Genomic DNA, 27,586 nt, shown 5'->3' with positions numbered 1-27,586 from the left:
ATAGCAAAAGAAATCAGCTTAAATGAAAAAAAGTTAAACCATAAAATGCCAAATAAATACAATAATGAATAAAACTTAGTGATTGGATAAAATAAACTCCTGGGATAAAAAGTAAGGTAAAAGAAATTATTAAAACTTAAAAGCTAATTCTACTTCAAATTAAACTTAGACCTCATCATTTTTAATTTCTGTTTATTTGCTAAGGTTTAATAATAACGTGTTAATTATTGTTATTTCATTTATTTTTAATTATTTGTGAAAAGGTTTTGTCTTTGTTGGCTGGTAAACAAGCTGTGTTCAGTTTACGGTCGACACCAGAGCGCAGTGAAAGTAAATTATAGATAAAATCATTCAGCAAAGACTTCATTGAAAAGTTTATTAAGAGTGCTAACATTTGATTTCTGTCTCATCTCCTCCCCGTTCAGTACCGCTGACCCCGGCGAGGAACCTGCGTTTCTCAGACGTGGACCACAGCTCTTCCCGGCTCACATGGGACTCCGCCTCCAGGAAGGTCAAAGGTTACCGCATCATGTATGTCAAGACCAACGGAGTCCAGACCAACGAGGTGAGAGGATCCAGGACGGAGTTTTTTTTTTTGTTTCATTTGAACACAATCAGGCTGCAAGCTTTGGTTTGGTGAGTAAAGAAAACGAAGATGTTTGTCTCGTTTGTTTGGTCGTGTGTCCTCAGGTGGACGTCGGCCGCGTGACATCCTGGCTGCTACGAAACCTGACCTCCCTGACGGAGTACACAGTCGGCGTCTTTGCCGTTTACGATGAGGGACAAGCTGAGGCCGTGACGGACAGCTTCACCACCAGTAGGAAATAACATCTGTGCTATTACTATACAGGCATTTTTTAAATATATGAAATTTGTTGTGGGCATTTTAAGAGTCATGACAAGTTAACCCATTAATGAACCTGCACCCCCTCCTCTCATTCATGCTTGAGGAATAATAACAAATATGACAAATATCAACACATATCAACTAAAAAAGCTTCTTTTTAAACTTGCATATTCAGTTTGATCCCGATTTACCTTGATCCAGTCACACTACACTTTTATACTTTTATACAGTGTAAATTTGTCTTTTTAATTTAATTGATCTGGTGTTTTACTGTTGTTTTTTAACTCTGCCTTGTAAGGTTACTTTGACTGTTTTGAATTATTATTATTAGTCAATAATAAGGATAAGGACCTCAGAAAGTTAGTGTAAAACAGGGGGAAAAAGGAAAAAAGACATTTATAATAAATCTCAATAATACTGATAATAAATCTCACTCAGGTAGTCACGCATTCTTATTATCGGATTTATAAATTTTAAATTTATAGAACTTCAGTCAGTATCTATTGGTATAGTAGTCACATTATAAGCAGTCCAGTCTATGTTGACCAAAAGTGTGTATCTGTGTGTGTGTGTGTGTGTGTGTGTGTGTGTGTGTGTGTGTGTGTGTGTGTGTGTAGAAACCGTCCCGGACCCGGTGGATCTGAGGATCAGTGACATCTCCACCGACAGCTTCAGGGTGTCATGGCAACACCCGGCCTCTGACGTGGTGTTGTACCGACTCACCTGGACGCCCACAGACGGAGGAGACAGTGAAGAGGTGTGTGTGTATGTGTGTGTGTGTGTGTGTGTGTGTGTGTGTGTGTGTGTATATGTGTATGTGTGTGTTTGTGTGTTCATGTTTTTCACATGTAGACACTCTACGTTCCTGAGAAATCTGACTGGTTTTTCCTCTGACGACTTTTCTATCAGCAGAATCCCTTCTGTTTTTGTTATAAGGCATTTTAGCTGCACAGCTTCATAAATGAGTACAGTATGTGCTTTAATTGTGGAAATACATCAGTTATAACAGTAAGCAGTATGTCGCGGGCATAACCGCCAGTGCACATGATGCATGAAATCATCCTCAATAGTAAATAAAAAGATGAGGGTCTGTATTTTTATAAATACTCTGGTATACTGTAATACAGTGTTACTGCACATTCCTATTGAGAATTTCAGGATTTTTATACCAAACCTCATGAAAATGTTACAAAAAAATATGCAGTAGAATGTGTTCTCAAGTAGATCTCACTTGAACTGCATTATCTGAAGGGATTTAACAGAAAACCAGAGTGTCAACAACTTCAAACAAACTCAAAAGAATAAAATCATCAGGTCCATGTCTTCTCATTTATTACATTCCAGAAACTTTCACCTGTTCCAGCTTGCAGTGTCACAAGGCTACGCTAATGAACTCCCCTTCTATCAGCTCTCCGACTCTTTTGCTCAGTACCAAAACAGTTTATGACCTGAAGAGAGGTTTGAAGTGCTTCTCCTTCATCTTTCTCAACGTCTGCATTATTTGTCCACACTCAGATCTCCAGACACTTGAACTCTGGGTAATAACTTGAAGAGAGCAATCTGCAGTTTTCCAGCAGAGCTCCATCGTCTCAGATGAATACATGATTTGATTTAGTAACTGATGATCTCCTTCTTGTTTTGTCACAAACATCTCAGCGATTTATCATCGTTGTTGCTTCTATTTCTGACTGTCTGGATGTCAAACATTAACCCCAGCCGGTCCACATTCTCACAACTAAAGCAACACAAACACGTATTTCTCGGGGCTGCTGTCTCTGTCTGTAGTCTCTTTTACTGATTGTTGATTAAAACGGAGCCACGTTTCATCTTAAATCTGACACACTTGAATCAGGCGATTTAATTAAGATATAAAGTAAGCAGAGAGGTGAAGATGAAAAGATAAAAGTCGACTCTCTCACGTCACACTTTGTCTGTCCCGCTAATTAGGATTATATCAGACAAGATATTCCCCAAAACATGACACGTTTTATCAGCCTCTTCACCTGTTGGCTTGTCACTCGTCTGCAGGCTTTTGTCTGTATTTTGATCTTCCTACCTGTCTTTTTTGGCTTTTGCCTTTATTTGAGACAGGACAGATACAGCATGAAGGGGGGAGAGAAAGCGGGGGATGACATGCAGCAGAGGGCTGAGGCCAGAATCGAACCTGCGGCTGCTGCAGCGACGATAGAGCCTCTGTACACGGGGCACCTGCCCTGCCAACTGAGCTACTGGGCGCCCCACACAACATAAATTTAAACAAAAATAAATGTCTAAATGTTTATTTTGTACCTTTTTTTTTATTAAGTCTAAAAACAAAAGATGTTATAGCAGCAAAAAAGGCCAAAATCTCAAAATTAGCCCTTGCATAAAGAACTTTTCACTTCAGTTTCTTCTTAAATCAGCTGCTTCTTCCTGTGATGGATTAACAGGTTGGACTCTAAAAATTTGGTGAACATAAACTGATTCAGTTGGGTTTAACCTCCCCTGTCGGGTTTTCTATCTCTATTTCTATCTCACAGGTTTCCATTAACTCTCAAATTGCGCAAATTAAAATTGTGGGTATAAAATATGCCTACATTTCCCAGAATCTAGACCACTGAAACAATAAAACAGTGAGCACTGGGATGCCCTGTTTGGCACGCTGACTTTTTTTACTGAAAAATCTGATCAGCAGGGTGAGAAGGTTAATCAGAGCACACTATATAATCCCCCTTTGTGGATTAACAAACCCACTCAGTGAAAACGCAGTCATCTCGCAGTTGTGTTTTATTGATATTTCAAAAAATATCGCTTCAGTTTTGTGCAAATCCAAAATGAAACCCCACCTGCTGAGTTGTTTTTTCATATCAGCTGTGCATCTGCTCGTCTAACAGATCATTTCCATCCCTCTGTTTCTGTTTGTGTCGCAGGTTCTGGTGGACGGACACATCAACACCTACATGATAAGAGGACTCGACCCCCTCACCGAGTACGAAGTCCTCCTCACTGCAGTCTACGCAAACGAGGTCGAGAGCGACGAGGTGATCCTCGTAGAGTCCACCGGTAAATAAAATGTTTCTTCCAGCATTCCTAAAAAGTTCATCAGAGTTCTGAGTGAAGTTACAAGTTTTGCTGCTCACTGAGCTGATGTGTGATCTTTTCTTTACATCATATATTTTCTGTTCTCATGTAAAATTACAGAAAAACATCATTTTCCAGATTGAAACAAACATCAGAGCATGATTATTTTAATATATTACATATTTTTCTTTCATTTTCAGCTGAAAGAATGACCACCGTCGCCACAACAACCACCACCACAGCAAGTAAATATCTCGTTCCAGCTGTTGTGATGCTGTTTGGTTTCTCTTTCCTTCTCTTCCTCCACTTTGCTTTACCTCTTCCTCATTTTTGATGTTTTCTAGGTGTAATCATACAAAAATTAGGATTCTGGATTTGAATGTTTCCCTCTGCACAAGTTTATAAAAGTTTGAGTACAGTTCTGCAACAAGCAGAAAGATTATTATCCAGCAGTGTAGAAAAACACAACTTCTTCTAATCTTTTAATAACACTCAGGAAAAACAGGCTTCAAGATTAAAAAAACATCAGGAAGCAAACATTTGATTAAAGTTTGCTGCCTCTGTGTCTTGGATAGCGTTTGTAAATCTTCTCTCACGTCTCTAGACGGATGTCGTATCATCCATCATGAGGCTGTCAGATATTTTGCCACACAAACTTTCCCGGGGAGAGTTCTGATATTGAAGAGCTGATATGAGGTTGAAGACCTGAGTAAATTAAATGCCAAAACGATGACATCGTGATATGATGAGTTCTTCTGATATGGGATGAAAAACATCAGACTGTTGCGCTTCAGTGAGTTGACGTGTAACTCAGTGACCTGCAGCGTGTGTGTTTTTTTAACTCTCTGATGCTGCAGCTCCTCGTTACGGGGTAAGGAACATGAGGATCGATGAGGAAACCACCTTCAGTATGCGGGTGGCGTGGCAGCCGGTGGACACGAGGAATGTCCGACATTATCGACTGAGCTACATCAGCGCCAGGGGAGACCGAGCAGAGGAGACGGTGAGACAGAACATCGGAGACAATGTTTGCTCTGTTTCATGAAAATCAGCTTTGCAATTTCACTCTGAGGGACGTTTTGATCGTCCGGCTCGCTCGTTAGGACTTCTGGATTTGAAGTGGGATGAGTTTGGTGATATTTCAGATTTTATAAGCTCTCTTCAACTTCTTTTGGCTTTGGTGTGTCAGCTCAGATCTCCTGTGAATCAAACCGCGTGGGTGAGCTTTTTTTTGTTTTGTCGTTTTTCACTTTTGGATTTGTTTCCTCCAAACGAACCAGAAGTGTCTAATGAATCATTTCAAACCATTAAGCCATCGGTTTGATCACTTTTGTCGGCTGATAATTCGTAACAGCCATGTTTATGAAAACAGTTGATTTGAGACTTGTGCAGGCACAGTTCTCATTAAGCTGTGTGGGAAATCATGATGGACTTTATCACTTCAACGCGAAAAAAAATGTGACTTTCAAATTCTACTTATCTCACTGAGGCTGAAATTCCCTGAAAAACCAACCCAATGACCAAAACAATTGTCAGAATAATACGTCTCGCAAACTGCAGATCTGTTTTCTTTGCTTGTTATTATGCAGCACATTAGTTGAAACTTCATGTTTTAATAATACTGCCGTTATTGTGATTAGATTCAGGGACAAAACCAACTTAGATCTGATTAAGAAAAAAACTAAAGATCAAATTTTGCCTTAAAAATAATAGTTTGAAGAAAGGCAGTGATGTAGTTAAAAACAACGGCTAAAAAAACGTCAGTCGCTTGCTTCAAAACTACAAAACTAAAAAAAGCTTCTGAATATGCAGCCCTAAAAAACAACTGCTTTTGTTGTTTTTTGCAGGCATCTGAAAAACGAAATTTTAGCGCTGTCGAAAGCAAACCAAACCCAAAAGCAGCAATATAACCTGAACCCTAAAGCCATGCAAAGACGAAGATGTAACGTAACGCATCATGATCGTGATACAGCTTTAAAATATCGCGATAATCTTTTAAAGCCATATCGCCCAGCTCTATCATGAAATGGCTCCTCGTTTGTGCCGCCTCTACGAGGAGATAACAGCGTTCACTCTGACGCCTCACGCCAAAAGGTTTTTCCTGAGTTTTTGAACATCTTCACCCCGGACAGAGTTTTACAAGAAGTTTTTTTTCAGTGACATAAAACACATTTTTCCGTGTAGTTAAAAAAACAAAACACACAAAAAAGCTTTTTTTTAAAAAGTAGACTTAAGGCCTGAAAAGTAAAGTTTAAAAAATCATTAAAAACATCCATAGACACTTCTGAAACATCTCCAACTTCACATGTACTCTTCCACCAGCATGTCCAGCATGTCCAGCATGTCCAGCATGTCCAGCATGTCCAGCATGTCCAGCATGTCCAGTATGGACAGAGTTCTAGTTACAGCACTTCTGTCACCTCTGCGAGGCTCTGAAGCTCCACCAGAATGGGCTTATATTGGGACTTAAGGAACATACTGGATATAAAAAGTGGATTATGCTGCAGAGGTGGTCTGAAAACTTCCCTCAGATGTCTTGATGTGTTTTTTTTTCGTTGTTTTTTGTGTTTGTTTTTTTGGCCGGGTTTCTGAGTCGCCTTCACAATTCCGTTTTAGGTCCGCAGGGGGTAATTAATATTGTGAGAATAAGGATTTAGAGTCAGTGGTCTTAGTAAGTGTGTAACAACTGCTGCCAGAGGAAAGTTTGTTAGTCTCAGACTGTCACTGTAAGTTGGATAATAAGAGATTTGTAAAGACGCGCTGGGCGTTTGGGGAGTCCTGGAAGAAAAAAAAAGATGTTGATTTAAACAAAGCCAATCCTTCGATGTGTCAATCTTCAACAGAGGGATGGAGATTATTGATGAAGACGAAAGTCGTCCGTGGAGAGAAAGAGGGAGGAAGACAAAGAGTGTGTAGTTAAAGTTGATGGCAGGCCTTCAGAGTGGAGTTGAGAGGAAGAGAGAGAGAGAGAGAGGAGGATAATGACGATGAAAACAAGTGGCAGATCCTCAAAGAGTTTGTTTCGTTAGAGAGAGAGATGGAGAGAGAGAGAGAGAATGGCAGGTCTTCACACTAATGAGCCACAACAGACAGAGAGACAGAGAGAGAGAAGCAAACACTTTTATAGAAAACAAAGAAAGATGCAGAAACATCCAGTTTGCGGACGGTGGGAATGTGTGTTCATTCCTGTGTGTGAGTGTAGTTGACATGCAAACATTGAGATGCTACATTAATTTGACGGCCTGAAGCGCCAGAATTGAAGTTGAGATGTCTGCAGTTGTGTAAACCTGCATCACCAAAATAAAATCAAACTATATATTGTCCTTAAAGAACAGTGTGTAAGATTTAGGGAGAATTTGCGGAGTCTAACGGGGAGGATTGCAGATTGCAACCAGCTGAAACTTCTCCCAGTTGGAATCTCTTTAGTGTTCGTTGTTTAGGAGGTTTTTTCCAGTCGAGTCGAATTATCCACAGAGGAACAAGAGGACATATCTTATTGAAATTACTGGGGGGGAGAAACTGCAATTTTAAAGGGACATTTCACCCATAAATAAAAATAAAAGAATTCTCCTCTTACCTGTAGTGATATTTGTCAGTGTAATTCTCGTGTGGTTCGCAACTGTTTTTTAACGGGAGGATTATTGGAAAGTTATCCAAAAATAACTTTATAATTAAAAATGTTACAAAAAAATATTATAAATGTTATATAAAAATACATATCCCAGGATAATTAAAAAAATATAGCATGTAATGTATTGAAAATAATTCATTTTTTTGTTTTTCGTCTAAAAACATAGCTACATTATGACAAAAACCTGGCATTTAAAGGATAAAAATTCTAAAAAATGCTGAATATTTGATATTTATCAAAGAGATAAACTCTATGAAGTAGAAAATCATATTAATGTTTAATAATTTGCAATGCTTGATTTTGAAAACTGCTTTTTGTGTGCAGAGTAGTGTGATTGTGAGTATTTGACACTGCCCAAAAGATGATGATGTATGAAAAACAGTCTTGGTGCAAGTCATTGACATATTCCAGGCAGCGGTAATTAAAAATAATAATCTATTTAGCATGTGGTATGTAGAAAAAAATTTTTTTTCATCTAAAAACTGGCATCATAACAAAAATCTGGTATTTAAATGGCTGATTAGGAAATTATTATTGATTAAAAAATTAACTCGGTGAAAGTAGAAAACAATATAAATGTGTAATAATTTTTTTTAAAGCTTGACTTTGAAACGCTCATTTTCTTCGCAGAGCAATACGAGTGTGTGTCATTTTAAAGCGGGCCTCTAAGGGTTAAAGAAGCATTCTAGATTTTGTTACATAGTGTGATGTACACAGTTTGTCACATATCTCCAAAAATGTCCCGTAGTTGACAGGTGTGTGTGTGTGTGTGTGTGTTTGTGCCGTCACCACACTGGTAGCCGCCGTGTGTCTGCGGGCGGCGCTTGGCCACAGGTCCCACATCAGCCTTTTCATCCTGACAATAAAGAGCCGCCAGCTGCTCGCACCAGCGGCTTGTTAAATGAGATCTCTTATCAAAGTGCGAACAGCTGTGGGCTCTGTTTGGCAATCCGGTCAGGTCATGAATCACCAAGTGCTGCACTCAATAGCTACCATTTAGATGTCTATCTGCTCTGGGAAAAAAAAAACCTGGCAGCTTCTTCTCGGGCTTTGTTCAAAGCAAGTTTCACTCTGCGGTTTGTGGCTGCCAAGGGAGGGACAGCAGCCATTAAAGAAAGACGAGGAAGAAAAATAACTCATTTACATGCCATTGATTTCTGGATGGCAGTTATCCCACTGCATCTTCACTGATGGAATTAGGTCTTAAACTGTTAATAACTTGTACAAAATTGTGGAGTTGTATCCAAATTATATCAACTTTAATTAAATCGCAGATGTTATGCAGCAATTTTCATGCAAAGTGCTTCTCAAACATGATTAAAACAGTTCAGAATCGGAAAAACAGACTGAGAAAAGTTGTTTAACATATCAAAGCAAATCTACCACAAGATGCCACAACCACAGTTCACTCAAGTCTGGCTTCCTCTTGACCTTTGATCCCTGTAGAGAAAGAAAAACAATATTTATCATCATCGCCATCTCAAACTGGAATTTAGTTAGTACTCCCTCCTTTTGGTGCTTTCAGGCTGTAAATACCTTTGGGATGTGATGCAACATTCAAACCAGTGCGTGACTGACAGATTCACTGGCATGAATCATCTTCTCTCACATGATTTAAATGTGGGAACAACAATTTGAACATGTTCAAGGTGTTTTTCTAAGATAGAAATGTTGACAGACTCATTTAAGTTAAGTAGTTTTTCAACAACACATTCTCAAAAGTCCAAAACTTTCTCTTTGAAGTGTTTTTTACTTCAGTCTGTCTGTTTTCTGTGTTTTCTCTGAATGAGGAGTGTGCAGAGTGAGAATTGTTGCTGTTATTGCCAATTTCACACCGTAGTTGTAATTTGTTGTCTCTTCGCTGCTTTTATCCCTGAAACATTTGGGTTTGTGTCGACCAGCTTCTCAACATCGCTTCATTAGACACTCGCAATTACCTGAAAAAAACATCCATTTAAATTTCCGTCACTGCCAAACATCTCTGTTGCTGCCTGATGACTGACATCTTCTGATGACGCGCTCATAGACACATCGGTGTGCATTTAAAGGCACTAACCGTATAATCGGATTGATGCAGCGCAGATTATAAAATAGACTTTGTCCATCATCATTTTCTTAAAGCTCACAAATCACTATTTTTATCTAAGCTGAGAATCTAATGACTGCATGTAAAGTAAAAGAGCTCTCTTGTAGTGAGAAACCAGCTACAATTATGACCCATCTCTGTAGCTTTACACAAGTATTGAATTTGATATGAGTAGAGATGATAGCAATTAATCGACAATCGATTAATCAGTTGTTAAGAATTTAAGCGAACATGAAATTTAAGTGATTAAATGATGAAATGCTGTTAAAGAATATGCTATATGTTGCTTTTAGCTTTGATTAAGGAAAAACACATCTGGTATTGTCTGAAATAAGCAAAGTTCTTGTGTTTTTTTTTATTAATTAATGTGTTTTATTAATTAATCAATTGTTAATTTTACCAATTAATCAATTGAGAAAAGTGCTAACAATTTACAACTCTAGATGTGGGTCATGTAAACTTTGTAACCTGTAATTTCAGGTTGAATAATCTGAATGGGCTTTATCCCAAATCAGACATGCATGTCCAAAACAGCAGCTCTCACTTGTCAGAAGGAAAAAAACATCTACGTTTACCTACATTATCACAGACTCAGTTATCATCAAGTTTTTGGATGAGCACCAAAATCTTAACGCCGACCTTTTCAAGAAGGCGCCTTTTAAACAATCCAATAAGTCCCTCACTGTTAGGAAACTTTGCAAAATCCTAGTTTTGCACAAAGAAGCAAAATGGCACAAGTAGCTCGAGCTGTTTCACTGTTGGATATGTTATAAGTGATGAATGACATGTTAGGGCATGTAAATTGGTGTATTCCTGGCTGCATGTAAACAAGGAGGTTATGAAATATTCACTATCATTAGCCATGTAAAGAGCTTATTATTAGTATTGTTTTTTATGGAATAAGTAAAAAGAATGGGGCAGTTTGTGCATGTTAACACAGTCATTGTCTCCAGCAGCAGCAGGTGGACGTTGTCTGATAAACCTGCTGAACATCACCTGCTCAGCAGCAAACAGCAGGCGGACACAGTAAGAGATGAGCTGGTGAGCAAAGTGAAGCATTTAGCACAGGGGTGGGTAATTATCTTTCCTTGGGGGCCACATGAGAGACCCGGATTTTTGTTGGGGACCAAAGGAATTCTGTCATGTCAAACCCTCAAATTTAATCACTAGAATAAATGAAAGAAGACATACTGTGCATTTAGGGCTGGGCGTTCGAATTCAACCACGAAATAACTTTTCCTCAATGGAAGTATGAGGAGAGGTTGGCCTATTCTCAGCACAATGTGCTTAAATTTACCTGAAGTTTGTTTAAGATGGAGCTTTTCATTTTTATATTAATGCTGAAAGTTTAATAAATAATACTAATTAGTTGAATATCCCTGCTGTAAGCCATCTTCAAGGTGACACCACAATTCTCTTCATAGATCATCAGACCGATTATTGATGATTGATTAAAAGTGCTCACATTTAAACAGACTTTTGAAATTACTGCACAATTCAAGATAAAATAAAAGATCATGAACAGGGAAATAATGGCTTAAATGTAAGCTGAATTAAAGATTTTTGATAATAACATGATATTTTCATTGTGATTAATGAACACACGTTCATCGTTTATTACAGTGAAAATTTGGCAAAACAGCACTTTATTAAGGAAAATAAATGTAGGAGTCTTTAACCTACTGTACAGGACTGGCTGTTTCGCATAAAAATATATTAATTACAGAAAAAAAAAAAAAAAAACTAAAAAAAAAATCCCTCAGCATTGCAAAAGATCTAAAACATGCACTGGAGGTCCAAAAAAGCAAAGTCAAACCTGATGGAAAAAACCCCAAACCAGTGCAGACCTAAACACACATGCACAAATTTACAATTTATTGGAACATATTTTACAGTTTATTAAACATTTGTTTGTTGGACAATTGGACAAAAGAGTATATGCTTCCACGGACACAGCCCATCCTGTATTTCTGCATCACGTGCACTGGGCATAATGATAATCTTTTGGGCTACAGCAGTAAGATCTTTGTGATATAAACACAATCCACAGGTAGCTTTAGCCAGCTTACGCAATGGAAGGGATCAAGTCTCTGATGGGCTTTGACTAGTCCACTGAAGAGGCAGATACTTTACTCAGGAGGTGGTTGAGACCAAAAACTGAGCTTTAAGAGAATGAATGTTGGATCTGCATCTTGTTTTTTAAGTTCCTCTGCCCCCTAATGCTCAAAAAAAGATTACTGCAGCTTTGTAGCTCATCACTGATCGCCCCGAGCTCTGTCCCGCTCAGCTCTCTACATGCTCAGAAATGCATAAGTTAATGGTTATGCCCATTCGTATGGCTCCGTCGCTGTCGTATCAGACGTTGCTGTGGGGCGACCTGACTCTGCAGCCATCTGTCCACACACAGCTGCGGTGCTGAAGTCAGTGAGCCTCCGTTATTTCCCTGTGCTGCTTCATTCAGTGTCCAATAAACCGAACCTGCAGGGCAGCAAGTGCAATTCCACCATTTGTAAACAGAGTTTCGGCTCTTATTGCTCGGCAGCAACGTGTTGTTCCAGGAGGTAAAAACGTCGTCAAGGGGAGATTAAAAAGTTTGAGGTTTCCTTTCTGTCACAGATTGTCTATAGTTTGTACAACTCTGGCAAAGAGTTTAACTCCTGACTTAAAGTTTTACAAAAGTATTTTACAGATATAAAGAGGGTCCTCACATAAAACTAGTCCATCTATACAGCAGGAAGGTGCAAATACAAACGCACTGTTATTCCCTTTTGCTCAAGAGGTAGATGTAAAATCAAGTCTCAAGGGTGACGTAATGCAAACTCTACATGTGAAACAGTGCAGCAAAACCAGCAAGAAACTATCTTGAATTACGGTTCAACATTCAGCTAAAACATGTTTCTAAAAACAAGCAGAGACATCCAGCTCAGTAACAGAATCAGGTCATTTCTGACTATTTTTGTTTTACTTTCTCTGATTTTATTTTATTTATTTTAAAGTTTGGTTGTTTTTTTTTTCGCAAATTTTCGGTTCATTTTCGTGTACTTGGGTCATTCCTTCTTCTGTTGCTCATTAATATTTTATTATTTTAAAAATATTTTTTTAAAATAGATAAATCTGATTTGCCTAGATTTCAACAGGTTAATTGACATTTTGACTATTCCCCATCTTCTCTGAGCAACAGTTATGTGTGTGTGAAAGGAAATAAAAGCCCGTCCCATATGGACGCCTGTCCAAAATAAAAGCCTTAGGTTTAGGTTAATGATTTAAGCAAATAATAGCGTGGGTTATTAATTGATTTTTTATGGTAGTTTTTTGTTTTGCCCAATGAATGTGTACATTTTGAAAAGCATTGTATTTTATGTCTGCATCTGCCATCATGATAAGAGCAGCTGAATACGTCAGTTCCTCTGCAGGAGAGACTTGATGTTTCTGCCATTAGGTGGAAAACACAGGTTCATATATATCATTATCTTTATCTGCAAAAATAAGTCAAAAAATGTATTGGTTATCAAAAAAATGCCATATTGTACATCCCTAGTTTGTGGAAACTACTGACTCCTCCTTTGGTGAGTCTCACTGGGAAACCCCCCTGGTGGTCCCAGTTGAGTCAGCAGGGTCCGTTCTGGTCTTAACCCAGAGTGCTGCCTGAACCTGGACCCCCTGGACTTTGTAATAGTCTGAATGGCAGCTGAAATGGTCTTTCATGAGGTACATTTCTGTCCATGTTTTCTATAAATTGGTCACAGTTAGTGGAAAAGGAGAGCCTGTGGTTTCCCTTTTTTACGACTTTTGACGCATTGTTACTTTGCTTACCAGTGTAGTCACCTCACATTGACTCCCATCACCTGTGTACTTGACCGTGTTCCCCGTGCAGTTTGCCTTCGAGCCTCGCAGCTCCAGCCAAGTCTCAGATGGATCAGACTTAATATTCTGGGGCTGCACGTAGCCTCTGTCAAACTAGATTGGGTTCCTGAATCCTATAAATACTTTATGAAACCATGTTTGCATTTACAAAGTGGAGTAAAAGGAGTGTAGCTGGAGGTGGTTTCCTCCAACTGTGTGGCTTGGTGACAGTTTAGAGACTTGCTGGCTTTTTCATCATACTGGGCTGAAATTGATTTGTTAAGGCCTGCAGTGTTTGTCTGACTGACACGTCTGAGAAAGTGGGATTTTTTTTCCTGTTTTTGGGGGGGTGGATGTGGAGGGCTTGTGGATGGAGACGGGCTAGACTGTACATGCTCAGAATGCAAACAAGGATGACAGACAGACGCACAGTCCCAGAGACGGAAAGACAGACAGATAAACACACAGACAGACAGACAGAGACGGAGATTGTGTAAGGAAATGAACACACTGAGGTTGTCTGCATGCACCCACACAGCTCAACCTTTAAAATAAAAGATTTATTCCGCCAAGAAGAAAACAACCAAAGCACCGTTTATCTGGAGGTAAAATCAGGTTTTCCAGCAGCAACAACAAACAACCTCAAAGCGTCCAAGTTTATAAACAGACAAGCACAATTTGCAATAGCTGCAACTTCAAATACGCACTTATGTCCCCTGACTGCCACGCCCTCTTTAAGCCAGTTCACATGAATGCACCTTCACACACACACACACACACACACACACACACACACACACACACACACACACGTGACCTTTCAGCTGCAGAAGGGGATTTTTTTTTTTTTTTGCTTTTTAAGCAAAGCTTTAAACCCAGAAGAAGAATGGACGGTTAACCTTTAGGGACTGAATTTCATGCTTTTCACTCTTCATGTTGTGATAATTTTGTGTGTGTGTGTGTTGATGCATATGTCCTAAATGTAGTCCAGATTGTGTATTTGAGTGTAATCAGTGAATTTGCAGCTCAGCTCCTACAATAAGTCTAAAATACACTGTGGAAACTAAATAGTTACATTCAGACTGTTCAGGTCCAAAAATGCTCCATTGAAACCCATTCAAACTGACATTTTTGATCCCACAGCCATCAGAGCAGAAAAACAGGACTTGTATTATTTCTGGGTGTCATTCTGGGCTTTTGACTCTGAATTTGTCATTTTGACTATTTTCCACCTGATGAGGTCATTTTGACCATATTTGGCATATGGAGGAAATACATGCTATTTCCACTAGGTGACCTGTGACAGTCAATGTAGCTGCTGATCACTGACATATCCCAGACTGTCAGCAGCTACACTCACACACTGACATATCCCAGACTGTCAGCAGCTACACTCACACACTGACATATCCCAGACTGTCAGCAGCTACACTCACACACTGACGTATCCCAGACTGTCAGCAGCTACACTCACACACTGACATATCCCAGACTGTCAGCAGCTACACTCACACACTGACATATCCCAGACTGTCATAATAATAATCTACTTTGCATTTAGTATATTGAAAATAATTATTTTTATTTTCATTATGTTTTTCTTCATAATTTCAGCTTTACACAATAAATGAAGGAAGACTTTATTGTCTGACTATATCAGTGAGTCACAAAGAGATATTAAAGCAAGAAACTGAGAGAAGAATTTAAAGTATTTTCAGAAAATTAAAAAAAAAAAACTCTATTGTCACACTGATTTATAATGATAAATGGCAGGAAATAATGATATAAATCAATAAGTAATTACCACAGTTAAACAACAGCAGATGTGGAGAGAGAAACAAAGCATCAGAGGAGCAGAAGAAGAAAGATTTGGAAGCAGAGATGAAGAGAAAAGACGCCCGCAGGGTAAAAGAAGCAGATTAGCTTTTTCTCCAGCGTGAGAGCGGCGCTTCACCTGGACGGATGACTCATTTAGGGATCAGTTTTAACAAAAGGCCAAGTTCACAGACAGGTGAGGAGGAAACCTGGACACAATTAACCTCTGCAGCACCCCGAACCTCAAAGCCTCACTGCAGCCGCTCGCCTCACCTCACCTCCATTAAAAGTCTTATACAGTTTTTCACTTTTTGGGTGATGATGAAATCCTAATTTGCTTTTTTGGTTCATTCAGGAATTGTCCCAAAAGGAGGCCCGGTAGTGTAATGAAGAAGATATTAAAGAGGAATTCCACCAAAATAAAATCTCTTCAGTAGTGCAGCAACATGTGACATTTTCATTGTCCTTTAAAAATCAAAAAAATTATTTAAAAAAACTTAAAACAGTGGAAGTCCTTATTAAAGCGATCAGCATGTGTTTCTCCTGCAGAGTGCGGAGAACGGTCAGACTCTCCTGCTGGTACAACTTCTGCCGTCAGCACGTCACCTGACACTGTTTGATCTCACAGCACGTCGACCTGTGACACTAATTAAAGGAATGAGAGCCAATTTAAAAATTAAGTTCATTAAGTTCACGAGACATCTGTGCTGATCCTCTGTGACGCTCCTGTCTCTAAAGTGACGTGCTGTATGTTTGTTCTTTATCTTTTGTTACCAAACAACCAAAGAAGAAAAAAAAGAACTGGGTGTTTAGAGTGAAACGCTGCAGAAACACAAACTGCATCAATATAGCGTCCAAAAAGAAGACAACAGCTGGGTTGCCATTCAAATTTGGTACAAATTTCAACAGAATTTTCTGAAAATCAGCAAAACAAAAACGCAAATTCATACACTTTTTTATCCACTACAGCTGTGGGAATATTTGGAGTTGGTTTATTGAAATAAGCCGTGTGTGGCGCTGATTCTCTCAGCAAGTCTGCAGAAGAAGAGGACACAACAAGATCGTGTTTTTGTTTTTGTAGCAACAGAGATAATGCTGGACAATGACAAAAAAAAGCTTTGAATATTGAATATTACAGCTTTTTGGTGGTTAAAGAGTCCTGTTAACAGCACTGTGTACATACATAAGCATGTTAAACCTTCCAGAGATGATATAAGCCGCATTTACACTGCCTGTTGTCCCGCCTCGCCGTTCTGTATATAACGTCCGATCGCAGAAAGAGGGGACGTCTCTGAGCTGGAAACGGCGGTAGTAACAGTGCTGTAATGAGGTCCGTGTAAAACCTAAAGCCAGAAAGACGTGACCACGGGCGGCGCAGATGCGATGTTTATGCGTGCGTCCGACTGCAGACATTTAAAAAGCAGCTGTTAGCATTGCGACTAATTTGCTGCTGTCTTGGCCAGGACTCCTTTGACAAAGAGCTTCTGAGTCTCAGTGGGACTCTTCCCGGCTGAATAAAATGAAATAAATTCAAATGAAATTTAAAAAAAGAAGAAAGACGGCCGTAAATGTCTGCAAACTGGGAACACAGTAAGATTTGGGAGCTTCTTGGCCTTTAAACAGAGGACGAGATCAGCTGCCAGATAACAGAGAGTAAATGATTGTGATTGTCATGTTTGTTCCTTTGATAATTGTTATAAAACCACAAGTATGTTACATGTCACACTGGAGGCGGACGCCTATGTGTTATCATCACGTCCATCATACCTGTCACGATGCAGTGTATAATCCCACACTGCCGCGGCCATCTTAACGTTAATTTTGAGCTTGCATTTGTGTCTGTTTCAGAGGACGGTGCCCACAGGTCAGAACAGTCTGGTTCTGCAGCCCCTGCTCTCAGATACCGAGTACAAAATCGCCATCACTCCTGTTTACCTTGAAGGAGACGGACCCACAGCGGCACGAATGGGACGAACACGTAAGTCATATTCGTGTCCTTTTTCTTTCAACTGTTTGTCTTTAAATCTATTCAAGTGGATGTTTTCCTTCTTTCCTGTTTAAACCCTCCAGTACCCGCATTTTGGTTACTTAAGGCTCAGATGTACTTTAAATACACACTTGCAGCAGAGTGGAGATTGGAACATGCATAGTCCGTGTGCTTGTTATGTCCTACAGTGCACGCGGTCAAAAAAAACGAAATTCACAAAGACGTTGGCAAGGTGTCCCTCACAGACACGGATGGATGACAACATTAACGTCACATGGACCAAAGCGGATCCACTGGGGCACGCAGATTTGTAAACTATGAATTGGCCCCAAAAAGGAAAACAAGATGTGCACACAACACTAGCTGGGTTTCCATTACAGATTTGAGTGGTATTTTTTAAATGTCGATAAAATTGCAGGAGTGTGTTTCCACTGAGTGATGTTCTGCAACTTCTCTGGGGATAACATCCCAGTAACCATGGCGATGGATGTTCAAACATTAGTGGCTTTATTTCTATTGCAGCCACCGCACTAGCCGTCATTATTTCCAATCCAAGGCCACGTAGGCGTGGTGTTATGGAGCCATGATGGAAAGGCGAGCCCCTTATACGTGGGAGCGGCCACATATGAGGGATTTGTGGGAGCTGATAGTCCACGATTTCACAGAGGAAAAGATTCAAAACTTCCAAATAATCCGCTCGACTTTCTCAGAGTTATGTGATGCAATAACAGCTCTTGTAGCTCCTGCTACATCATGAAAAGGCCAGTTCCTACTGACAAGCACACAGACATAGCATCATGTGACCAAGAAAAGACAAAGAAGTGTTTCCGTTGTAATTTTGCAAAATATGGCTTTTTTAAAAAATTGTCTGAAAAACCACCTCATATGAGCATAAGTTTGCTTTTTGCGATAAATGGTATATTTTTTTCAAAATTTATATGTTTCCATAAGAAGAATTTATATTCACAACTTCATTTTGTGCAGTTTGAGGGTTAATGGAAATGCGCAGTGACATGTCCTCACTCTCAAGTAGATGAATATCAGTCCAACATTAACTCTCTTTTAGCTCTGTTTTTGGTCTCCACCAACTTCTGAGGGAAATATCTGTTATGGACCTAACTGAAGCCCCAAAGTGGAGCTAAATGTTCACCGGCTCGTCTCTCTGCTGTTTGCTGCTGAGCTGGTAGTTTAAAGTGGCTTTTTACAGATTTTTTAAGAAAAAATAAAAACGATTCTGTGAGACTGAACCTGAACAGTTGTGGGCTGGACAGATATTCATTGAGCTGAAACTCACCATAAAGGTTTTGGAGTTGGTGGACACCAAAACAATAAAGCTAACAGAGAGTGAATATTGGACTTGCCAGGTGACCAGAAGGTGTTTTTGTGTTGGTGTTTAAAAAGCTAACCTCTGCCTCTCCTAAGAGAAAGACTTCATTCTAGGTGAAAGAAATACTTCCACCCACTCGCAGCTGTCTGAAACTAAACTCTCATTACCCGACACAAACACAAACAGAAACGTGTTAGCTATTCATCTCCTCTAGGACGTCTCGTTTGCTGAACAAAGTGTTGCAGGACTGTTGCCAGAGGGGGAGTGGAGATGGATCGAGGGGGAGTTTTCCTTCTTGGTGCCAAAATAAATGAAAAGGATTAATTTTATATCAGAAAGTATAAACCCCTTGAGAAATTAGGGAGGAGAACCTCTCAATTTAAGACCTCGTCATGATGTTATTTGACTTAATCAAGAAAAAAAAACACTTCCTTTAAAGAGTAGATTTAAATACATCTTGGGATCAAATCGGCTTGTTTTTTCTCAAAAACATGACGAAGGCGATGGGCAGGTTAACAAGAGATGAACCAGAAGTCAGCAAACAAATTAGCAAAGTATCACAAAAAATGCTTGAAAATTAGCACAAAAAAATCAGATACAAACAAGAAAATTATCCCAAAAAAGTACTTAAAAATGACACAATTTTAACACATCATTCAAAATAAAATAAATTCATAAATAAAGTTTCTGGATATGTTCTCTATTTCATTGTTATTCTTATATGCTCCTTTTCTCTTACTAATTTTCAAGTTGTTTTCTTGTCACATAACACCAACTTCTTTCAAGTTGCTCGCTGCCTTTTTCCCATGTTTTTGAAGAGAATTAAACCTCTTTGCTCAGGTTTCATGGGTTTAAATATTTGTGAAAGGCACTGGAGTGCAACTGATGTCTATCTAGGTTTCAAAGGGTTAATGTTTGCTGTATTTTATAAAGTCTGGTCCTCACCTGTGTGTTGATTTTGGCTGGAGGCTACACACCAGAAAATAAGAAAATACAGGCCGAGCGCCGAGTCTGCAGATAAATAAACTACCACACACTGAAAGTGGGGCATAAGTGATGATTGAGAGATATTACTTGTGTATGAGTCTGTACATTGTTATTTTGGGAAATCCTGCATAGTATACCCTGAAAACATGATTCCTGGGATAGTGTGCGTCTGTTCCCGGGACAGAAAATGTGTCATTTTGGGGAAAAATAATAATCCTTACTGAATGAAATTCATCACTCTGGCGGGTTAACAGTCTGTTGGAAAAATAGGTTTAGGCTTTTTAGCTCAACGGTATTATCTAGTGTGACTTTTCTAATAATTATAAGGAAAATACTTTACAATTGCCACGACCTTCCCCCACTAAAACTTCTTGATATATTTTAGCAGCAGCTCCATTAACTGGTAAATGTAGGAGCACTTTTCTCAGGTGCTTTCTTCCACCTCAGCCCACCCTGCGTCTGTGCGCAGCTCATTACCCAGGAGACAATTTCAGGGGAGTTAAAAGAGATAGCAACCTGTCCTTTTAGCTCAGTATTCAACATCCATTTTCTTTACTGTGCAGCTGAGGACAGAAATATGTTGGGAGCGGGTTTTTTTTGTTTTGTTTTCGTCATCTTTTGTTAAATGTGACTGATTGCTGCTTTGAATGCACCAGCAAAGCCTAATGATTTTCTCTGCTGCCAAGCACATTACAGAACAAACAGTCTACTTTCAGCACGGAGGAAATGCTAAATTCAAGCCATTCATCTCTCCACGCCGTCACATCATGTCTCCCTGCGCGGCGCGTTACACACATTAGCAGACGCTAACGACGTTCTCCGGTTTTTAAACGACGGGGCCTTCGACACCCGCTGATGATGAATGGTTCCTGTTAGCAAGTGAGGGATGGGATGATCACCCGGGGAGGAGCGACAGGGGATGCAGAGAAGGGGGAGGATGATTGGGTTTTTCACAGTGAAGATAGATGAGGTGACAAAGGGAGCCAGTGTAATCTGGGGATTTGAACCTATGAGGGATGGGCCGAACGCTGAGGGAGGCATGACAGCGAATGCAGAGAGGATGATTGGGTTTATAGCCTCAAACTGAAGATAGATAATGTGACAGAAGGGGCAGAATAATCAGAGGCTTTGATCCACTGAGGGATGGGGTGATCACTGAGAGAGGTGTGGCCGCGAATAAGATGACGAAGAGACGATGACAGAGTTTTCAGTGATGGAGGAAAGAGAAGAACGGATAATGTGACATTATGAACTAAAGGCACGGCGATGTGGCTTTAAAATAATATCACAATATTTTTAGGCTATATTGCAATACACAATGTACACTACATGGACAAAAGTACTGGGCCACACCTCTTAATCATTGAATTCAGGTTTTTCATTCACTCTCATTGCCACAGGTGTATAAAATCTGGATTAATGGGCAAAAATTCCCACAGACACAATCTTGTCGAAAGCCTTAACCAGAAGAGTGGAAGCTTTGATAGCTGCAAAATAGGGACCAACTCCATATTAATGCCTATGGATTTAAAATGGGATGTCATAAAAGCTCCTGTAGGTGTATTGAGTAGGTGGCCCAATACTTTTGTCCATATAGTGTATATATTGATATTTTGAAGTCTCCTCTAAACCACTATAAACTAAAATTAAATCACCCACAGTTACAAATGAAGTTGCTACTGCCATAAAATAAAGGGTTATGAATGAAATATTGTTATAATGTTAAATAATGTAAAATTATCAAGTTATATAAAGTACTGTTATTGTAACTGTAAACGCGGTATGAGGAGTCGTCCACTGTGAGCTGGAAACAAACCGGTCAGCTCTTCAATTCAAAGATTAATAATATTTGAAAGTCGCACTGGTGCTTCATGGTCGCAAAATTTGACTAATTAGTTGCAGTCTGGAGCTCTGCGAAAGCCCTGCTTTTTGTGTGTGTGTCTGTGAGAGGCAGAGAGCCACAGGAGAGAGAGAGAGAGAAAAACTAAACGCTGGTGTCAGTGTCTTATGCTGAATCTGCATCTTCAGTGTCCAGCTCCTCCATGTTTGTTCGTTTTGGTGCCGTGCGTTGTGTTAACACCCACTCGGCCACGCCGATGGGCGCAAAGCATCATCAGATGACGTAAATTAAATTAACAATATAGCCTAATATGAAAGGATAGACATTTTAATGTTGTCAGACAATATATTTCATCATATCGCACAGCTCTATATGAACTGCACATTTGAAATAAGATGGTTAATTAAAATTAAGTGACTTTTGGAGAAATTGTGGGAAGAAATAAGGATTTGATAAAGGATTTGAATCACCAAAAGCCTAAGGAGATTTTGAAAAATGCTGACATTAAGACAAATGATTAAAGGATTTAGGTTTTTAGGAAGAGAAAAGAAAAGTTTATTTTTGAAAGAAGGGCAGAATTGGGGCTGGGATGGCACTTTTTTATTTAAGATAAATACACCCAAACCAATATTAACAACACTAGTCCTTCCTCAGTGCTTACATTATTTAACGCCTAAACTATTTTGCATCAACCCTCCCCCCACATAAATAACCAACAGTCCCTACCACTAATCACGGAGGAAGGTCGGCGCAGCGACTAGGAGCACGTGCAGAACGCCAAGTCCAATTAAAGTCCGTCTGAGGTGTTCACATGACAGAATAGCTCGACTTCTCATCACATTATCTGGGTTCAATTTCGTCACTCAGTGAAAACACAGTTATGTTTTATCCACATTTCAGAAATGTTTTGTGAAAACCTGTAACGGAAACCCGCCTGCTGTTAAAGGGCTCTCACGAGTCCTTTCTGGTTACAGCAGTAGAGCTGCAGCATGTTAGTGATGCTTTGGCGTTGGCACATGATCATACTTTATGATTTGGCTTCAGTACTGTAAGTTACACCGTGATTGAAAATCCCTCCACCCCCCTCGGGATGCACGAACTACAGCCTTTGAAGAAAACTGAGACCAGCTTTGTGCACTCAGAATACCAAACTATTAGCCCAGTTCCTAAAAATGTTGAGGGGCTGCTGGGAGAGTTCCTTTGGTCCTTAATGGTCTGCCCATTAAGTCTCCTCATTACTGCTGGGCCTGAAGGGCGAGGACACAGTGAGAGGAGTGTCAAAGAGCTCCGAGCATGATGCTGATTGTCTCAGGACACAGTGAAGACAGGACAGAGGAGGCGAGAGTAACGTGAAGATTTCAACGTGAGGATTCAGCACATATAGGGGGGTGGGGCAGACAGCTTTTTAACGGTGAACGACCACAGAAGGTGAAGAGGGAACATGAGCCAGGAGAGCCGGTATAATCTGGAGGTTTCAGTCGGTGAAATGGCGAGAGAGACGCACACTCAGGGAGGAGTGATGGGACACGGAGAAAATGATGGGAGGTTGTTAGCATTTAAAATGTGCAACAGATTCACTCGGGGGGCTCAGACCTGAAAAAAGTCTCACGTCTGCCATTAACCGAGGGGATCCTGAGAAGATTCAAGGCTATCAGGAGGACCGGAGTGGGCCGCAGAGAGGTTACAAATGTGTGTGAGTGCACAGACGGGCTGAAAATCACACATTCCTCAAAGAAAAGTTCTATTTAAAATGCACTATTAATACCATCCTGCCATTAGTTGGCTTTTCGAAAGTTCTGTCCCAGTTGTCAGTGATAACTTCTCCGGATTTAATATCTCTGCGACGGACTAATTCAACGGTACACTCTGAAACAGCAAAGGGACATTTCTCACTGTGCTGACTGTTGAAATTCTATTAAGTGTTATCAAATGTTATCCTTCTTTGACTCTTCCTCATTATCATCCGCTCACCAACTCACTCTCTGTCCTCCCGGTTTCTGCCTGTACTTTCTTCCTCTGCTCTGTGAGGACAGTTTCCTTTAATCATTCTGACATGCAGAGAATTACATTCTGGGGAATATTTATTTAATTTGATTTACTTTATGTTGTATTATTATGTAAAGATTGTTTCTTTTCGTCTCTCGTTTTATTCGTTTCCATTTGCTTTCCTTAAACCTGCTCTCTCATTTGTCTCTCTCCTGTGTGTCCCCTTCACCTCCCGTCTTGCTCCTGTCTCTTTTTATCTTGATTTGTCTTTTTTCTGTAATCCTTCCTGTCTGTTTCTTGTTCTGTCTCCCTCTCCTCTCCTCTCTCTCCTTATCTCCCCTCTGCTTCGAGTCCAGATGGAGCTCCACCTCCTCATCACCACATTAGCTGATAAAAACAATACAGTGTGCATGTAGATCTGGTCAAATTAATTCTTTTAAAAGTCACAGATGCACCATTAGGTTTTGTTTTCATGTCCTGATAATTGCACTGTGTGCATCAATTTAGATGATAGAAACATGCATGGATCATTATTTTTATATTTTTCTTACCCTCCTCTCTCTTTTTTTGTCATTTTCTTGTCCCCTTTTTCTAATTTCTTAAAAATTTGTTGGACATTTTGCCAAGTTTTTGCCTTTTCCTTCATGTATTTTTTTTTTAAAGAAATAAAACCAGTTTGAAATCTGTTTGTTCCTCAGTTCCTCTCTCGGCTCCCAGGAACCTGCGGGTGTCCGAGGAATGGTACAACCGCTTCAGGATCAGCTGGGACGTTCCTCCCTCACCCACCATGGGCTACAGGGTCGTCTACCAGCCTCTCTCAGGTCCTTCACACACACAGACTGTGTCAGTCAAATAAAACTACATATTATTGTTCCACATGGTAACATATCCAAAAACCTTTCATCCTTTTTGGAAACTGTCAGAATATGAAATTCAACAGGTTCCCACAGATCCTTAAAACATTTTAAAAGGCATTGGATTTATTAAAACCTTTATTAGTATTAATTAATGTCTTAAACCAGCCTTTTAGAATTTCCTAAAAATGCAAAGCCCTTTTTGTAACTTTGCATTGTAAAATAACAAAATAGGTTGTTTTTTTGTTATAATTTACCGAATTAAAGTCATCATGATGAGAATTAAAGCACTGAAATCCCACATACAGAGTGAGAGACACAAAATCTTTATTAAAAACTCAACAATAAATGTTAATTATTTCCCAAATTTAATCGAATCTAACTTTTTCATTGGACTCAAATAATGTAATATTGTATGTTACAGTAAATGTTTGGGCGAAATGGCCTTTAACTTGATGTAAAAAGATGTTGGTTCATTGTTCATGTTTTTTTTTGTATGTTTTGTTTTTTTCCTTCGAGTTTTGGTTTTTGTAAACGTGGTCTTAAATTTTAGTCTGAGTAGCATTAAAACAGTCTTAAATTTAGTTTGCCATAAGCTGCAGGAATATTTTCAGTTTTACTTTGTATTGCTGATAACAATGCAAAAACAATAGATAAAATGAATATATATAATATATATATTTATATAGAAAATTTAACAGGAGATATAGCTGATTCCACTGCGACACTTTGTGGACATGCTGCCCTGTGAAAGTAACAGCAGGGATTATCTGACCAATGACACTTTGATGAAAAAAAAGCATATTGACAAAACAACTGACCAGCTGACCAGGCGTCAGTCCCACTTTTTAGGAAACCTCTTAGTTGACCTAATTTCTGTTTCTCGGGTGGAGCTGCGTTAGTGGATTTATGTAACACACAACTGAAAAAACACACAGACTCAATCTCTTTGCATATATATTTTTTAATGAACTTGTGCTTTTCCATTATTCTGCACTTTCTTTGTCCTGCCTGCATCAATTTTGCACTTTAGTCCTCTTCTCCTCACTGGAATTAAAGCTAAGGATGGTCTCTGAGCTCCTCTGTGCTCCTCTCTGCTCCTCCGGGCTCCTCTGCGCTCCTCTCTGCTCCTCTGAGCTCCTCTGAGCTCCTCTGTGCTCCTCTCTGCTCCTCTCTGCTCTTCTGTGCTCCTCTCTGCTCCTCTCTGCTCTTCTGAGCTCCTCTCTGCTCCTCTCTGCTCCTCTGAGCTCCTCTCTGCTCCTCTGAGCTCCCTCCATTCACTGAGCATGTGCTCCCCCTTCATGCCTCTCCTCTGTTATCCTGCGCCCCCTCTGCAGCCCCCGGACCAGCTCTGGAGACCTTCGTGGGAGAGGACGTGAACACCATGCTGATCGTCAACCTGCTGAGCGGGACGGACTACAGTGTCAAGGTCATCGCCTCCTACACCACCGGATCCAGCGAGGCCCTCGCAGGCAGAGCCAAGACCTGTAAGTAAAAAGCAGAAAACAACCAGCAGACAAACCTGCAGCTTACTGCGTCCCTCCTCACGCTTTCTCCAAATCATCCACCAATTATATGAAGTTAGTTGTTTTGAATCAGACAAGTTTGACTTTACAATCTAAATTCTAATGTGAACACAAAATACCTCTTTGTGCTTTACAGATTATGAAGAGCATAGATTAAGATTTCCTAAAGTAAATCAGGGTATTTTCTGCATAGAGAATCACGAGGCGTCCGCCCCCGTCAAATGTTGTCCTGCCTCTGGACGGATGTCTTCATGGAAAACACTTAACTAGCAAACATTTTACTTCACTGTCGTTTGTATCTGCACTTGTGGCAGTAAGCTGATGTGGTGGCACTTTATCGTAATCAGCACAGTGCAGCAGGGAAGGCACTGCCAAAACTGCCAAAGAAGAAGAAAAGAGTCATCTGTTTTAGGCTGAACGCGGCAAAGCGGGTAACAGCAATACCAACACAACAGACAAACTATGAGGTCACTATTAGTCCCCCCTCTGTCATTTCATGGTGCTTCTTTAATTCTCTGTTTTCCTGGACAGCAGTTTATGGTACAGAGCTTACATAACGACAGACAGTTTAATTCCCCTGCTGTTCAGATTTTCCAAAATATAAGAACTTTGTACAAGTTGGGAGAAGAAAGTGTTCACATGAAAGCTCTGTAAGATATTTCAGGAAGAGACTTTAGATAAAGATAGAATCGCAGTCAGAGTAGAACAATTTACAAGGGTCATTTATCCGATATCTTCACAAAATCTGTCGGCCATGAACATGCTTTTCTGAGGGACCATTCAATGTTTTTATGCAATTTTAGATCTTAAGCCTGCATTTATAAACTAGTCTGCGTTAATAAATTCAGCTTTGAGCAGTTTGGTAAAGTTGAAAAGATTTTCACAGATTCAGACTTGGATCAATAACTCATAAACAAAACGTTGTTAAAACACACAAAATTCCTCTTTCCAACTGCAGTAAAGTAGACAACAAGCCATAACCTAATTTTCATCAAAATGAGCCGTTCCAAGAGATGAACAAATAACGTGACTCTCCAGCTGCAGCCAGCTGTGAGACGTCGGCACAGGTGCAGTCGACAAAGTGCAAAGCTTTTCAGAGTCCTCAAAGATGATTGACATAGGAGTTATAAAAACATCAGAAAGATTAAATGAAATTAAACACACAGTTAAGCCTTTAATGAAGTCAGAAAAATGAATAAAGCTTAAAACCAGCTTTGGTTTATATTTTTCCCGATAAGGCTACAACAGTGTCTGAACACTTGTTGTTGTTGCGACTTTACACCACAGTCTAATGTCATTTAAATTAACTGTAAATAGCATCAGTCATCATACGGCCCGTCACATCAACTCTCCATCGATCTCTTCGTTTGTTTTCTGTTGCCCAGCTGTCGATTGCCAGTTTTAGCCTTTTATTTTTATACAGATTATTTCTCATTGGACCTCCATGACAGTACCAGCTGCTGTTGGGAAGAAAAATCTCATTTTTTTTCACCAATTAGAGCAGCCAGTCAAACACTTCAGACACTAATTCCTTCATAGCCATCTGATGCTCTTAACAGCAGTCACAACTAATTACAGGATACGCTCTCGAAAATTTTATTGTGACCATCTTCGATGTAACCACAACCGCTGATTAAAAGATTCGGATGGTGGAGTTTCAGCCGCTGCCTTGTTAGTTCCACAGTCCTGCTTTATTTCTCTTTGTTCTGGTAAAAATAGGCAGGGATTTACCATGAAGATGCTGCCGATAAGATCAGGTTTTTATTATTTAATTTATGTCTTTTATTATTAGGGCTG

General features: G+C 39.7%; 1 protein-coding gene across 3 annotated transcripts in view; it reads left to right on the top strand.

The window, feature by feature from the left end:
* Positions 1-27,586, top strand: part of LOC121957675 (collagen alpha-1(XIV) chain-like) — a 211,820-nt gene that overhangs the window by 91,892 nt on the left and 92,342 nt on the right. For all 3 annotated transcript variants that reach the window (XM_042506398.2, XM_088090334.1, XM_088090332.1), the window contains exons 15-23: positions 426-565; positions 691-817; positions 1,465-1,604; positions 3,757-3,889; positions 4,108-4,152; positions 4,765-4,910; positions 17,131-17,260; positions 24,108-24,230; positions 25,601-25,750. In XM_042506398.2, the coding sequence (XP_042362332.2) occupies positions 426-565; positions 691-817; positions 1,465-1,604; positions 3,757-3,889; positions 4,108-4,152; positions 4,765-4,910; positions 17,131-17,260; positions 24,108-24,230; positions 25,601-25,750 (1,134 nt within the window). The remainder of the gene's footprint in view (positions 1-425; positions 566-690; positions 818-1,464; positions 1,605-3,756; positions 3,890-4,107; positions 4,153-4,764; positions 4,911-17,130; positions 17,261-24,107; positions 24,231-25,600; positions 25,751-27,586) is intronic.

This window comes from Plectropomus leopardus, chromosome 17, assembly GCF_026936395.1.
Source record: "Plectropomus leopardus strain MGB_pleo_1.0 chromosome 17, ASM2693639v1, whole genome shotgun sequence".
Taxonomy (NCBI): Eukaryota; Metazoa; Chordata; class Actinopteri; order Perciformes; family Serranidae; genus Plectropomus; species Plectropomus leopardus.
The sequence above is the reverse complement of the archived record's forward strand: the minus strand, read 5'-3'. Positions and strand labels throughout refer to the sequence as shown.